The 16,493-nt window shown below is 46.1% G+C and overlaps 1 protein-coding gene across 1 annotated transcript in view; it reads right to left on the bottom strand.

Annotated features, from left to right (window-relative positions):
• Positions 1–15,958, bottom strand: part of LOC136620485 (zinc finger protein 84-like) — a 42,395-nt gene extending 26,437 nt beyond the window's left edge. Inside the window, exon 1 of the mRNA XM_066595279.1 lies at positions 15,820–15,958. Coding sequence (XP_066451376.1) covers positions 15,820–15,897 — 78 coding nt within the window. The 5' untranslated portion in view covers positions 15,898–15,958. The remainder of the gene's footprint in view (positions 1–15,819) is intronic.
• Between the last annotated feature and the right edge of the window lie 535 nt (positions 15,959–16,493).

Consider the following 16,493-nt stretch of genomic DNA (forward strand, 5'->3'; position numbering starts at 1 on the left):
TCAAAGCCCCGTCACCAGAGAGAAGAGGATTTCTCAGCACAGAGGACTCGGCAGCCTGCCGCAGCGCTGGGGGCCATTGCGACGGACTCAGACGCTGCTGGCCAGGTGAGTATTGATGTGTTTTTTTTCATGTACTTTAGCCAGGGCTTATTTTTGGGGGGCGGCTTATATTTCAAGCCTCCCCAAAACAGGGGTAGGGCTTACTTTCAGGGTAGGTCTTAATTTCAGAGAACGCACTATTAGGGAGAGCTTCTGAATATGAGGCCACAAATATGAAGATTTTAAACATTTTCCTACTTCATCAGCTCTTGTTCCCCTGGATACAACTGGTAAAGTTTGCCTGGAAAGTTTCCAGCTAAGAGAACCGTAACACGCCCATTAAGCCATCATTTGCCCTTATATCTTTCAGCATTCTACTGGGCGCTGCAACTCCATCTTTATGAGCCATAGAATATTCATCCCATACTACAAGCTTAGTCTCTTTCGGCCCTTGCACCTTATTACTCTGCTTTGATATGTTGCACAGAGGAGTCTATATATGTATCAGATTTAAGGGCAATCTAAAAGCAGAATGAGCCGTCTTACCTCCATCTAATAATGTGGCAGCAATGCCAGAAGAGGCGACAATATTTCCGTATTCTGGAATGTAGTAGATTTAGGACAAATGTTTTGCTGGTTCCCCCGGAGCATCCAGGAGACATATTTGCCCCGTGCCCTTTTTAACACTTTCTAAAATGTAATGGTAAACTTGAAATTGTTTTTCAGTTAATGAACCTTTTTAAACACTACTTGTACCAAGAAAATGATGCTGTAGCTATTCTATGTAAGGTATTCTGTATTGTAAGTCTGTATCCTGTAGGTTGAGGTTAGCCATAGTGTTCTATACATTGTCCTCCCAAAGACAACACTGCGTCTTCAATAGAAATCAGGTATTTATTATAACTTTCATCCATAATGTGGCGAACGTTTTGTTGCAATTCTGACACTATCAGACGCTTTATGTTGTTCGGGAAAAATACTATTTTAGTATGTCGGAGGACATAATGCGTTTGATAGTTGACAAGATATCAACACAACTGAAAAAAGTTCCCGTAGTCTAAATCGAGAATCACAAGGAGAAGGTTCTTCCATAGAAGCATTCCAGTGCTTGTCATCCTGCAGCAAGCCTAGAGCCTCACAGACTGATTGTTATTAGAGATGAGCGAGCACGCTCGGGGGGGCAGCGAGAGAGATTTCTTGCACTCCCCCACCCCCCGCTCTCCCCCGAGCGCGCTCGGAGGGGAAGGTAGTTACTTGAGATGAGCGAGCGTGCTCGCTCATCTCTAATTGTTATGTCAGGTGAACAATACCAGTAACAGTCTTCAAACCCAAGAATGAGGTCGGACCTCTAATTCCATGAAGCAGAAGATGAAGATAATAGCACTCGGCATTGTCAGGGTAGACAGTGTACTCTGTGCCAGAAGCTTCATCCTTACTTACTTCTGGCCAGTCAGTGACATCATTTCCACCGTTTTTCCTCTCAATTCAGTTACTTTTCCATAAATACTAGGAAGGAACTTCCACCTAAAGAAGAGTTTTTGCAAAATCACCTGTTTTGCATAGATCAAAAAATGTTAAAAGTGTAGTTTTCAGGGGGCTGCTAATCTTCTGTAGCAAATTATTCTTGGCATGTGGATTAATATAGACACGCTGGCCATTATCCATACGAACAGCGAGATAAATGACTCTTGGAAACCTTTTTTGTTTGGGAAATGCCAGAATTCTCCAGACGGCCCCAGAACTGCTGATGTATCGACCACTTTCATATAATGTGATCACCATCACTTACAAGACCAAATGAAGCCCGGCCGCTGCCTTTATTAACCTTCTAGCTTGTGACCCGCGACTTCGTCCGCGTTGAGTTCATATATATATATTATCTAATCTGTGTTTTGCTTTATATTGAACTGTAAAAAGTTGAAATAGTGAAAGGAATGTAACTGCAATATGCCGTGTCAGCACAGTTCTGTATGTTTTTGGTCTTGTCATCTGTTGCTAGGATATAAAGGTTTTGTGGGCTGTATACACGTGAGCACGCAACATACAGTTGGGCATTAGATGCGTGACGCTCAGCATCAAAAATACATATTTGGTATCGCCGCGTCCGAAAAAGTCCGATCTATCAAAGAAGTACATTATTTACCGCACGGTGAACGTCATCTGAAAAAATATATAAATAAGAACCCACACTAAACATTAAGGCCTGAGACATGCACACTGGGTATGGATGTCTTGCACTGAATACACCGGAGCCGCTCCTAGTCATATATCACAATGACTGTTAAGTTTCGCGCATGCGCACCGGACATGGATGCCTCTGCATTGGACCATTGTACACGCTGTAGCCACTCCTGGTCCCACACATGCCACCATGGAGGAGTAAGTATGTTACACAGTGGGTGGAGGTCCTGTATTTTTAATTACCTGTGCACTGTATATAGTGTCTGTTGTTTTTACTTTGAGTTAGCTTGACAAAAACTCCAAAGGGAGTTGAAACGCTGCTCTGCCTTTTTGTATGGATTAATAAAGAAGCACTATTTTGGATAACTGGCTGTGCTGCTCGATTTATGCTTTATTTGGATGGACTCTGCAGTCCCAGGAGTCGGGACTTTTTGAGCTTTTGCACCGCAGTTCCACACCTCGCACCTATAGGTGTACTCCAGCGGAGTGCTGCTACATCTATATTTTTTGGTAGTATCGTTACAGACCCCTCTTCTTCAAGAGCATTTGGAGGAAGGGATTCGAAAGTTATTGCTAATAGGAGCCATTATACCAGTCCCTATGAGGAAACAGGGTTGGGGTTATTATTCTTCGTTATTTTTGGTGGCTAATTTAGAGCCATACTTAATTTGAAGGCCCTTAACCCCTTAGTGACAAAGCTTTTTTCCATTTTCGTTTTTTCCTTTTCCCTTTTAAAAAATTGTAACTCCTTTATTTATTCATTGATCTAGCTGTATGAGGGCTTGTTTTTTGCGGGATGAGTTGTATTTTATAATGGTATGATTTATTATACCATATAATGTGCTGAAAAACTTTAAAAAAATTCTAAGTGGAGAGAAATGAAAAAAAAACATTGCGCCATCTTTTGGTGCATCCTGTTTTATGGCACACAAACTGCAACAAAAATGACACGATAACCTTATTCTATGGGTCAGTATGATACCATATGATTACTAGGATACCAAACTTAGGGTTTTTTTTTTTTTTTTGCTATACTACTTGTATTTTTTTTTATCTCTCTCTCTGGGCTCATTTTATGCGGTACATCCTGACGTTTCCGTTGGTACCATTTTTTATTACATAGAACTTTTTGATCACTTTTTATTACATTTGTTCTTTGTTTTTTTTTGGCAACGTTCATTGTGCAAGGTAAATAATGACTTATTTTGATCAGACTTTTAGGGGTTTTTTTTAACTTTTATTTCTTATTTTCTTTTTTTTTTTCAAGAATAAGCAAAACTTTATTGCTTTTATTGTTTTACTTTCTTTTAGTCCCTAGGGGGGACAACAATCAGTGATGCTTAGTTGGCTTATGTAGTACGATGTAATGCTATAGCTTTACATCATACAGCATTCTGATAGGCAGTTATCAAGCCCCCCACAGGGACAGCTTGATAGGCATACTGCTAAGACAGCCCTGGGGTCTTTCAGAAGGCCCCTGGCTGCCATAACACCCATACGGCTCACCTGATCTCACCCGGGGAGGGGGGGGGGGGGGCGTACAGGACCCCAAACATCATTCGGGAGATTTAAATGCCGCTGTCAGAATAGACAGTGGCATTTAAAGTGTTAACAGCCCTCGATCAGCCACGCGGCGTGTCAGGGCCGTTGCCTGCGGGTGTCAGCTGTAATAAACAGCTGACACACGATCTATGGAGGGAGATAGCAGCGTGATCTCACTCCATATACGTCCTGCAATGACAGGATGTAAAAAGCACTATGGGGCCGTCACTAAGGGGTTAATGAATATATCAGCATTTTTTGTTTAAAATCGAAATGATTAGATCGACAATTCCTCTAATTGGGCGATCTAATGTTATGTGTGCGGTGGACCTGAAGGATGCCTACTATCATGTACCCATTCATGCTGCATATCAGAAATGTCTTAGATTTGCAGTAATTATGGATACGGAGATATTTCATTTTCAATTCATTTCTTTGCCTTTTGGTGTCCCCTCAGCTCCAAGAGCTTTTTAAAAATAAAATAATGATTGAGCTAATTGCTTTCCTTAGAGGAAAGGGGGTCAACATAAGTCCAAATCTTGATGACCCGCTAATCATTCTATATACCTATGACAGTATTTTTCCATTCCTTGTTTACTGTTACACATATATGTTTTTATATCTTTATATACCCGCTTCCTCATACAAGAATATACAGTGAAACTCTGTTTCCCGATTCCTAGCAGACTTTAGCAGAAGCAAGCAACATGTATGAAACCGCAGCCCTAACATCATCGCTTTTAGCAAACACACTAGTCAGCATAAATAATTTCAGCGAAACACATGCAAATAACCTCAGCGATACAAGTTTTAACCTCTGGTCATATTTGACTATCCACACGGAACAGTGTGAGCAGGTCCTGTCGTGGATGGCAGAAAATGCATCCAGAATCTGGAAGAACTAATCAGTTGGTCAAATGGTACCCACGACAACTACCTAAAAATCTGGAGTCCATGGCGCTCGTTAAGAAACAAATTTTAATCTAACTAGCTAGAGGGGCCCCTGCCTGTTGGACGTGCTGAAATGAAATGGGTCTTAAGAGATACTTTTTCCTTTGACTCTCTACATGAGACGGGTCAGCCCCACACCTCTTGGGCTACGGGCTGACACCCTAACAATTACTGTAGCCTACGCCCCCCCCAACCTCCCCCTACTCCCACCCCCTACCCATTTCAACTCCCCCTCCCCTGCCTGTCTGGTCTGTCCTGTCTGTTTGTACTCTTGTTGATGTTCATCTTTATCATTCTCCGGGGTGGCCCTGGCCGGGCAATCAGTCCAGGGGCTGCGGACCGGGACCCTCCCCGAGATGAGCACTCTAGTTTGCAATGTTTACACTTTTCGTAATACGCTTGATATCCTGTTTGAATATTGTGACTTTATTTGAATGTCTTAATTTAAATATAAAAATGTCAATAAATACTGATTTAAAAAAAAAAAGAAAGAAAGTGCATCCAGCAATCTATCGACCACCCAGAGTTCTGCGCCGTCCACTGCTGCAACTCTGAATCCTCTGGCTGCTGCTCCTCCTTCCTCCCAGCCTCCTCACTCCATGAAAATGACACATTCTGATGAGCAGGCAAACTCCCAGGAACTGTTCTCGGGCCCCTGCCTTGATTGGGAAAAAATGGTTCCTCTCTCACCTGAGGAGTTTGTCGTCACCGATGCCCAACCTTTGGAAAGTTCCCGGGGTCCGGGGGATGAGGCTGGGGACTTACAGCAACTGTCTCAAGAGCTTTCGGTGGGTGAGGAGGACGATGATGATGAGACACAGTTGTCTATCAGTGAGGTAGTAGTAAGGGCAGTAAGTCCTAGGGAGGAGCGCACAGAGGATTCGGAGGAAGAGCCGCTGGACGATGAGGTGACTGACCCCACCTGGTTTGCTAAGCCAACTGAGGACAGGTCTTCAGAGGGGGAGGCAAGTGCAGCAGCAGGACAGGTTGGAGGAGGCAGTGGGGTGGCCAGGGGTAGAGGCAGGGCCAGAGCGAAGAATCCTCCAACTGTTTCCCAAAGCACCCCCTCGCGCCAAACCACCGTCCAGAGGCCTAGGTGTTCAAAGGTGTGGATGTTTTTCAGTGAGAGCGCGGACGACCGACAAACAGTGGTGTGCAACCTGTGTCGCGCCAATGTGATAGACATGATGATTAGTCAGTGTAAAATGTCTATCGATTTGTACTAAACTAGATGTATTACACAGCTGTAGTGACTTTAACTCTTAGAGGCTAACGACTGCATAATTTCATTATAGTAATTTCTGGACAATGGCATGGTGAAAAGATGTGTGTTTTGTGACTTCAGCCTAATGTGGAACTCTGCTGCCTAAGGAAAGAGTTAAATCACAGTGTTATATGTTATTGCTTGTATTCAATACTGAGTGTTTTCCCAGTCCTTTCCCGTCCCCCACACAGAAACTTCTTCAACAAAGATACTTTCAGTTTCAGTTTTGACATCATGTTGTTAAGACAAAGGCTCCTACTTGAGAGAGGCGGGGAGAGGGGGAGGCGGGGAATTCTATGTAACCCAGCGAATAAGAATATATATATGTTACTGATGTATTCTGTTAAACGCCCATAAAGGGCAGGTGTTATGTCTTGCAATAAAAGAGGCTGTTTGGACGTTCCTGCCCAGAGAGCCATTTTGGATATGAGACTGATAACTTGTGTCTGATCTGGTCGATGATGTGTGCACACTATACAATTTGGAAGCTACAGAATACCCCGAAACCTGCTGGAGAAAACCATATTCCAGCTCATTGGCGTTCCTGGGTGCGCGGGTGGATCTGTGAAGTCAGAGCCTGGAACGTATAGAGATCGGCAGATAGCACGCGGAACTCAGGGGCCCAAAAATCTACAGGACACGGTAAGATTGCTTTATTTTAATCTACCTGTGTCAAGCTGATTTCCAACTGCTAATCTGCCTGTATCTGATCCAGACTAGACCTTCACTGAAAGGCAGGTAATAACTCTAGTTCTGTCCACCCGATTACCACCATGTTACCTGTCTAGGAGTATTTTGTATGCTGTGGCTGCTGTGTCTGAGACGGTTAAAGATTGTGTATATAAGACCAAGAGATAAATTCTGTGAGGGTTAATGTGTCAGAAGGGCGGACTTGGCTGTTTATGTCTGAGGGAGCGCGCCAGAGACACTTACTCCTAGGTAACTAGTGAGGTGTATGATTGAGCGTGTTATGTGCTCTCATACGTGAGAAGGAGGAATATGCAGGGTTTAAAAAAGGTGTATTTACCTGTATGATTGAGCGTGTTATGTTCTCATATGTGAAAAGGTATATACGCGGAGAATTATAGGCTCCAGAAGCTCTTGGTCATTGAAAATAATCATAAGTCTTTGTGTGTTTCAGACGTTTAGTTTAAAGAATGTGCAATGCTTATTATTGGGGGAGGGTTACTGATAAGAGAGTGGACTGAAGTTAAGCCACTGAAAGCATTTCCCAGTTAACCCGTCTGTTCCTTTTGTCTTTTGTAGTGTTAATTTGCATTGTGATTTACAGGGAATTTGGTAAAGGAGTTTTACTGTGTTCAGAAATTTCAAATAGGATAGAATAAGCAGGCAGAATAGAATACGGGATCAGCCGGGGAGCCACCACTACCAGCCTCACTACCACCAGCATGCGCAGGCATATGATGGCCAAGCACCCCACAAGGTGGGACGAAGGCCGTTCACTGCCTCCGGGTTGCACCACTGCCTCTCCCCTGTGCCCCAACCTGCCACTCAGATCCAACCCCCCTCTCAGGACACAGGCACGAGCGCCTCCCGGCCTGCACCCACACCCTCACCTCCGCTGTCCTCGACCCCATCCAGCAATGTCTCTCAGCGCAGCATCTAGCTGTCGCTAGCGCAAGCGTTGGAGCGCAAGCACAAATACGCCGCCACGCACCCGTACACTCAAGCTTTCAACGTGCACATTGCGAAATTGATCAGCCTGGAGATGCTGCTGTACAGGCTTGTGGAAACGGAGGCTTTCAAAAACATGATGGAAGTGGCGGTCCCACGCTACTCGGTCCCCAGTTGCCACTATTTTTCCCAGTGTGCCATTCCAGCCCTACACCAGCACGTCTCCCGCAACATCAATCGTGCCCTCACCAACGTGGTTACTGGGAAGGTCCACTTAACCACAGACATGTGGACAAGTACTGGCGGGCAGGGCCACTATATCTCCCTGACGGCACATTGGATGAATATGGTGGAGGCTGGGACCGAGTCAGAGGCTGGGACAGCACACGTCCTACCTACACCCAGAATAGCGGGTCCTTCCTCAGTTCTGGTATCTGAGGCGGTCTATGCCACCTCCTCTAAACCCTCCCCCTCCTCCTACGCAACCTCTAACTCTCAATTAAGATATGTGAGCAGCATGTCGCCAGCAGTCAGTGTGGCGCGGCACGGCAGCACAGCAGTGGGCAAGCATCAGCAGGCCGTGCTGAAACTACTCAGCCTAGGTGACAAGAGGCACACGCCCCCCGAGCTGTTGCAGGGTCTGACAGAGCAGACCGACCTCTGGCTTTCGCCGCTGAGCCTCCAACCGGGCATGGTCGTGTGTGACAACGGCCGTAACCTGGTGGCGGCTCTGCAGCTCGGCAGCCTCACACACTTGCCATGCCTGGCCCAAGTCTTCAATCTGGTGGTTCAGCAGTTTCTGAAAAAGTACCCGCGTCTGCGCACATTTCCGCAAGTCCATCACAAACGCTGCCACCCTGCGGACCCTGCAACATCGGTTTAATCTGCCAGAGCACCGACTGCTCTGCAACGTGCCCACACGGTGGAATTCTACGCTCCACATGTTGGCCAGGCTGTATGAGCAGCATAGAGCTATAGTGGAATACCAACTCCAACATGGGCGGCGTAGTGGTAGTCAGCCTCCCCAATTCTTTACCGAGGAGTGGGCCTGCCAGGTCCTTGGAAACGTTGAGGAGTCTACCCATATGGTGAACGGTGATGCTGCAATCATTAGCGTCCCCGTTCCTCTGCTATGCCTGCTAAGAAGTTCGCTGCAAAGCATAAAGGCTGACGCTTTGCGGTCGGAACAGGAGACGGGGGAAGAGAGTATGGCGCTTGATAGTCAGAGCACCCTGATGTCTATATCTCATCGCGTTTTGGAGGAGGAGGAGGGGGAGGAGCAGGAGGAGGAGGAGGGGGAAGAGACAGCTGGGCCCACTGCAGAGGGTACCCATGCTGCTTGCCTCATCTGTTCAGCGTGTATGGGCTGTGGAGGAGGATCCTGAAAGTGATCTTCCTAGTGAGGACAGCGATGTGTTGCGTACTGGTACCCTGGCACACATGGCTGACTTCATGTTGGGCTGCCTTTCTCGTGACCCTTGCGTAAGACGCATTCTGGCCACTACGGATTACTGGGTGTACACCCTGCTCGATCCACGGTACAAGGGGAACCTATCCATTCTCATTCCCAAAGAGGAAAGGGGTTCGAGAATGATGCAATACCACAGGGCCCTGGTGGACAAACTAATGGTAAACTTCCTATCTGACAGCACTATTTGCAGCAGGCGCAGTTCCGAGGGTCAAGTAGCAGGGGAGGCGCGGAGATCAGGCAGCATGTTCAGCGCAGGTATGGGAAAACTCTCCAAGGCCTTTGCCAGCTTTATGGCTCCCCAGCAAGACTGCGTCACCACTCCCCAGTCAAGGCTGAGTCGGAGGGAGCACTGTAAAAAGATTGTGAGGGAGTCATAGCCGATCGTACCACCGTCCTCCGTGATGCCTCTGCTCCATACAACTACTGGGTGTCAAAGACGGACACATGGCACGAACTTGCGCTGTATGCCCTGGAGGTACTTGCTTGCCCTGCCGCTAGCGTCTTGTCAGAGAGGGTGTTTAGTGCAGCTGGGGGAATCATCATGGATAATCATACCCGCCTGTCAACTGCCAGTGCCGACATGCTTACACTCAAAGATTCTTTTCGCTGCAACCGCAGATAAAAGCACTCTTCTGTATCACCGGGAAAACAGGGCATTTAGCTTTGTCAATCTGTCTCTGACATTAGTCCTCCTCCTGCTACTCCTCCTTCAGAAACAACATGTCATCGCGCTGAACGGCCAATTTTTCTGCGGCCCAAAAGGCTCATCTACATGTTTTTACAAAGTTTCAAAAGTATTGATACTTTAACATGAACCAATTTTTTCAACAGGGCTGCCTACAGGCTCTGTTACAAATTAAGCAACAGTGAGCTGTAGCTTTCAAAAAATATTTATGGGTTTCACCTGCCCTCTCAGTTGATAAATTTTTCAGAGGTACACTTGCACTCTTGATACACTTATTTTTCGGGCCCACGCCTACACTCTTATCCAACTAATTTTTCCGGCCTTTGCCTACGCTCATGGTACCTCAATGATTCAGAGGTTGGCCTATACTATTACTACAGAAATTTTACTGGGGTCTGCCTGCCTATACTTCTACTGCAAGAAAGTTACAGGTGTCTGTCTATACTGCTGCCACGTAAATGTTACAGGGGTCTGCCTATACTTCTGCTACAGAAATGTTACTGGGATCTGTCTATACTGTTACTACAGAAATGTTACAGGGATCTGCGTATACTTCTGCTACAAAAATGTTACTGGGGTCTGCCTATACTTCTGCCATGTAAATGTTCCAGGGGTCTGCCTATATTGCTGCTACAGAAATGTTATTGGGGTCTGCCTATACTTCTACAGAAATGGTAATGGGGTCTGCGTATACTGCACCTACAAAAATAGTACTGGGGTCGGTCTTTACCTCTGCTACCTACATGTTACAGGGGTCTGCCTATACTGCTGCTACAGAAATGTTAGAGGGGTCTGCATATAAACAATAAAACCATTAAACAGTATTTAAAAACACACTAACGAAAAAATATAGAAACAATCTTTAAAAATGTACACGTTAATTTTAAATGGGTGCCTTCTGGCAAAAGGAAAACAACTGTTAGAATAAAGAACTTTGGATTATTATTATTACTTTTTTAACACTGTAGATATGAATGTCCTTTACTAACAACATAACGGTACAATTATTTGGGTTTTAAAATGTATAAGGGTTAAAAGCAGATGGATTATAAATGGTCGATGGATCAAACATGGCAACTGGGTTATTGTCATAAGAGGCAGGAGCCTAAAAACTAGGTTGCAAGGGATATGATGGCCAAACAGGGTCTGTTCCTTGTATGGGGTTTGGCTGGTTAGCTGGGGGCACACTATGAAAATTATTGTTGTTCTGGATTGCAATCTCCAGCAGGTTATTTGACGGTAAACACAGGGGTCTGCCTATACTGCTTGCACAAGGATGTTCCTGGGGTCTGCCTATACTGCTGCCACAAGAAAGTTGGCAAACCCAAAAAAAGCGCTGAAGAGCCTTTAAATTATCTGATTTAGCCCATTGTGCGATTGCCGCAACCTTGTCTGACTCCATACACACATCGGTTGGAGTAAGGATATACCCAAGGAATGACACGCGTTTGACCCTAAACGAGCACTTCTCCAATTTAACATACAATTGGTACTCCCGTAGCCGCTCTAACACTAAATGGAGATGTCTGACATGCGTGTCCCAATCCGACGAGTACACCAAAATGTCGTCCAAATAGACAACCATAAAAAACCCTAGATAATCATGAAAGACCGCGTTCATAAAGCCCTGAAAAATCGCAGGGGTGTTGCATAACCTGAAGAGCATAACCAGACACTCGAAGTGCCCCAACGGGGTGCTGAACGCGATCTTCCAATCATCACCAGAATAATGCGTATAAGATTATAAGCCCCGCGAAGGTCAAGCGTAGAGAACCAGCCTGCTCCCACCACCTGATTCAACAGATCAGGGATCAGAGGGAGCATTGACTTTTTATGTTGATCTTGTTTAAAGCCCGATAGTCAACACAAGGCTGCAAAGACCCATCTTTCTTTAAAAAAAAAAAAAATAGGCCTGCTCCAGCTGGTGACTTTGATGGTCTGATATGTTCCTTGGCTAAAGCCTCTGAAATATAGGATTTAAGAGCCTCATGCTCCCGGCCCGACAGATTAAATATGTCCCCCTTAGGAATGAGACTATCCGGGACCAGATCAATCCTACAATCCCATTCACGGTGTGGGGTTAATATTTAAGAAAGCTTCTTAGAGAACACATCTTGAAAAGCCTGTAAATAGTCCGGAATACTAATAGTATCGGTGGAGCACAATGTAACAGGCACTAGATGATCCTGACAGCACCCTCCCCACCGAACTAGCTCCAGAGTAGTCCAATCGAACTGAGGATTGTGTGTCCTTAGCCACGGCAATCCCAGAACAATATCCATGGACATCTTCTCCATGACCAGAAATGAAATAACCTCCGAATGTGATGCGCCCACCATGAACAGAAGTTCTGGTGTCCTCCACCGCACTACCCCTGAGGACAGAGGGGTTGCATCGATATTGGTAAAGTGGATCGAGAAACCTAACGCGGTAAAACTTGATAACAGTGGTTTTGCAAACTGCAAATACATAAGGTTCGCGGCCGACCCAGAATCAATAAATGCCTGTCCCTCCCTGTGAAAAGCCTTGTAAGACACACTACAAGGCATCAGTAATTTTGGGAGGACCTGACCTTCTAGATGACCCTCCTGACACTGACCTAGGAGCTGAAGTTTTCCTGCCGCTTCCATATCTGCCGTTCCTGGCAGGACACGATGCGATGACCAGCCTTGCCGCAGTAGAAACAGAGTTGGTTTGAAACCGCCTCCGTTCTTTAGGACTCAACCGGTCCACTTCCATATCATCAGCTCCGGGGGTTGACAATGGGGTACAGGCTGTAGAAGTCGCCAGAGACTTAGCACCACGTTCTTGACAGTGCTCTAGCTTAGCTTACCTTCTAGACCTGAGTCTACGATCAGCTCTGTCTGCCAATTCCATAGCCTGATTCAAAGTAGAGGGTGACTGATGGGACAGCAATAGATCTTTTACTGCGTCAGACAGGTCTACCAAAAACAAATCTTTGAGCGCACAGTTGTTCCATGCAGATTCACCTGAATACTGGCGTAGGGCCAACAATTTACTGACTGCATAACCTGCACGATCGGGTTCATCAAAAATATTCCCGAGCTCTGGACCCCAGATCAACTACAGAGAATTTTCCACCAGTCCTCCCCGGCGTGCTGGAGATGCAGTTGGAGCAGAGGTACAATGATCCACATCTGGTGGGACTGTCACTCAGTAGCCGACCTCTGGAAGGAGGTAACAACCATGTACAATCATATCCATCACTCAGACATGACGATGACACCTAAACTAGCCCTGCTCTCACTGTTCCCGGGCGCCACGCGAGTAGCTAAATCAAGACTTCTAAAACATCTTATAATTGCAGTGAGAAGACTCATCCCAAGGCTCTGGCGCTCCGCAACCATCCCCACTAGGGGCATGTGGGTGGAGGAGCTTCATACCCTCATGCGATTTGATGAGCTGAGGGCAGATGAGCCCAAATTGTGGGAAGCTTACCACAAGACATGGCAGAAATGGATAGCATTTAGGGGAACGGACGACCTTAAACGTTGGTTAGATCAGGGTTCAATTGATTGATCGCTAACCCGCAGAGTGCCCAGATGACACTCCCTACAATTTCACTCGTCTCTAACCATCTCGCCCCCTCCCCTCCTCTACCTAAACCCGTCCTCTCCACTACCTACCCTTCTCCCCCATTACCCCCACCCCTGTGTGTGTGTCCTAGATTAAATAAATATCAATAGATAAGAAAGGATGTGTATTTTCGTGAGCCCAATATAGGATCGAGATGGGCCATCTATTCTCGAACGTCAGATCAAGACCAAGGGGGGAGACCAAGTGGGGGTGCTACACTGCAAGCACACTCCCCACACAGCACCCGACTCCCTCGCTCGAGGAAGCCTATTTCTCCTCAAATTGTCTCCTCTCTTTCCTTTCAGTTTTTTATATGCACAATTGTCTATGGAACTGTTAAATAGATAATTACCTTCTAAGTTTTTTTTTTCCATGTAAATTGACTATAACTGATACCAAACAATGACAGATTTGTATTCAATAAAATTTATTTGAACCATAAAAATAATCCCGAGCTCAATGACAAACAGAGTCTACCGACTGCAGACAAGCGTAATCAGCCGGTAAAGAATAGATCCATGACTGGGGCCCTTCTCTGAGCAGAGACATAACAATCCCCACCCGTTGGGACTCGGACCCAGAGGAACGAGGCCACAAGCGAAAAAACAACTTACAAGCCTCCCGGAAGACAAAGAATTTTTCTCCGGTCCCCCAAGAACACCTCTGGTAATGGGCATTTTGGTTCAGGTACTGGATCAGCGGGCACAACCAACCGCTGCTCATGATGGCTGAGAAACCCTGACAGGTCCTGAATAGAAATGAGCGAGTATACTCGCTAAAGGCAATTGCTCGAGCGAGCATTGCCTTTAGCGAGTATCTCCCCGCTCGAAACTGAAGGTTCGGGTGCCGGCACGGGGGAGCAGTGAGTAGCGGCTGTCAGCAGGGGGGAGCTGGAGGGGGGGGGGGAAGAGAGGGAGAGAGATCTCCCCTCTGTTCCGCCCCGCTCTCCCCCGCAGCTCCCTGCCCGCTGCCGGCACCCGAACCTTCAGTCTTGAGCGGGCAGGTACTCGCTAAAGGCAATGCTCGCTCGAGCAATTGCCTTTAGTGAGTATACTCGCTCATCTCTAGTCCTGAACCATCCCGGCCAGGTCACAAATCTGACCAGTAATCATATTGTAGGACTCCATTCACACCGTGAATCCCACCTCATAAAAAAGCTGGAAAAAATTTTTGGGGCCAGTTATGATGTTACAGTACTAGTAGTGTGCACAGGTACACATGGTGCAGGACTCCCTGAGGTACCCCCAAAAGGTGGACAGGTCCAGGCTGCCAACACTGACCCTATGCTGCCTAGTGGCAGGACAGGAAGGACCTGCCGTACCTATGCAGATGACAACTTACTAGTACCGACAGGCTAGGCCGATAGAATAAACCAACACGACAGGAAAACCACAGAACACAGGCAGAACTAGAGCGAGACAAGGTAACTTGCACTGGAGCAGGACAGAAGTCAGACACACAGGGAACAGAACCAATAACTGGCAACTGCTATCAGCAGCTGCCAGACTATATTCAGGAGTCTCCGCCCCTTGGGCAGAGACCAATCAAGTCGGCTGACTGGAGCTCCCAGCCAGCCACTGTAACTCACAGAGTTAGAGAGTGTGCGCCACTCATAGCAGACACTCCACGCCCACACAGCAGAGCACAGCACCACGGCCTGCCAACCTGAACATGGGCGCAACACCATCCCAGAACGCAGCGGCGAACCGCGCCACTGCCACCCATGGTCCCTGACCAGGCTCATGATAACACAGGACGCATATAAATCCAGAAATTTGTTGGCCCCAGAGAGGATAAGAGCTCACTCTACTAGGGCTCTTGCTTCTGCATGGGCCGAACACAGTGGAGCATCGACAGAGTAGATTTGTAGGGCAACGATGTGAACATACATTTTCTAAGCATTATCACTTGGATCTCTATTCTGGCAAAGAACTGGCCTTTGGGCGGAAGGTCCTCTAGGCAGTGGTTCCCCCCTAAGGTTACAGTCATAATCTGGTATTGCCTCCATGTGTCCAGTCAGGATGGATGGTATGGTAAAACTGAATAGCAGGCAATGGCAATTTCTGCATTTTTGAGAAAATACTTTGCGAATGCAGAACACAGCTAGCCGCGTTTTAACAAACGGTGTCCTATCATTTTCGCCACAGACGTTTTTGCGCATGTAAAATTCGCACATGTGACCGCTGCCATTGGAAAGCATTGGTTCTATATTGTGCAATCTTTTCTAACGCACGAATAATGGGACGTTAAACCGCCTGTGTGACTGAGCTCTTAGGGGTTAGATTTTAGAAAATCCTTTCTTAGTGGATCGCTACATTATACAAAGAAGCGTCTGTCCAAATTTAAGGTTTCTGACTTCAGTAGTTTCGGCTCTGTATTGATGAATCAGTCAGTCAGGACATTTCATTATATGTATAGATGATGTCATGATGTGACATCATCAGAATCTCTCACCTCTCCAGTAAGCTGATAGAGGATCTCTAGGGTGAGATGTAATAGACTCTCTGCCATCTCCTTCCTCTTCCCATCCATTCTTGGCAAGTTAATAGAAGAAAACTCTCTCGTATGGAAGATCCCAACAGACGATACTAGGATGCCGAAGCCTGAATGGAAAGAAGATGAACGAATGTAAAAACCACAAAAAATACCATGCGGAAAAAAATACCCTTTATTGAGCAAATAATGAGAAACAGGAGATGCTAAGGCTCACACAAGAGTAAATTCCTCGTGGATTATGCGCACATAATAGGCAGTGAATCAAGTCAATTAAAGTACATTCATTTTCATTGATTCACTCACACTAGCATTTTTTTTATTGTGTGTAGTACGCGTGTAAAAAAATAACGCAGCATGTTCTATTTTACCACGTATTATGCGCGGTAGAGCCCTATTGTTCTTTATGTGAGTGTAATAAATGCTGTACATGCGCAATTACATTACATATGTGTGCATTTTATATGCAATGTCGCTAAGAATGGGAAAAAAAGAAACTACAGTGTTCCCTGAAAATAAGACCTATGCCGATAAGCCCTACCCCGATTTTCTAGGGGTTTTGGGAGGGGGGCTTATTAGCCACCATTACTTTGAGGAGATGAAAAGGGACTATTAGTACTTGGGAAAGACACACA

This window comes from Eleutherodactylus coqui, chromosome 3 (assembly GCF_035609145.1).
Source record: "Eleutherodactylus coqui strain aEleCoq1 chromosome 3, aEleCoq1.hap1, whole genome shotgun sequence".
Taxonomy (NCBI): Eukaryota; Metazoa; Chordata; class Amphibia; order Anura; family Eleutherodactylidae; genus Eleutherodactylus; species Eleutherodactylus coqui.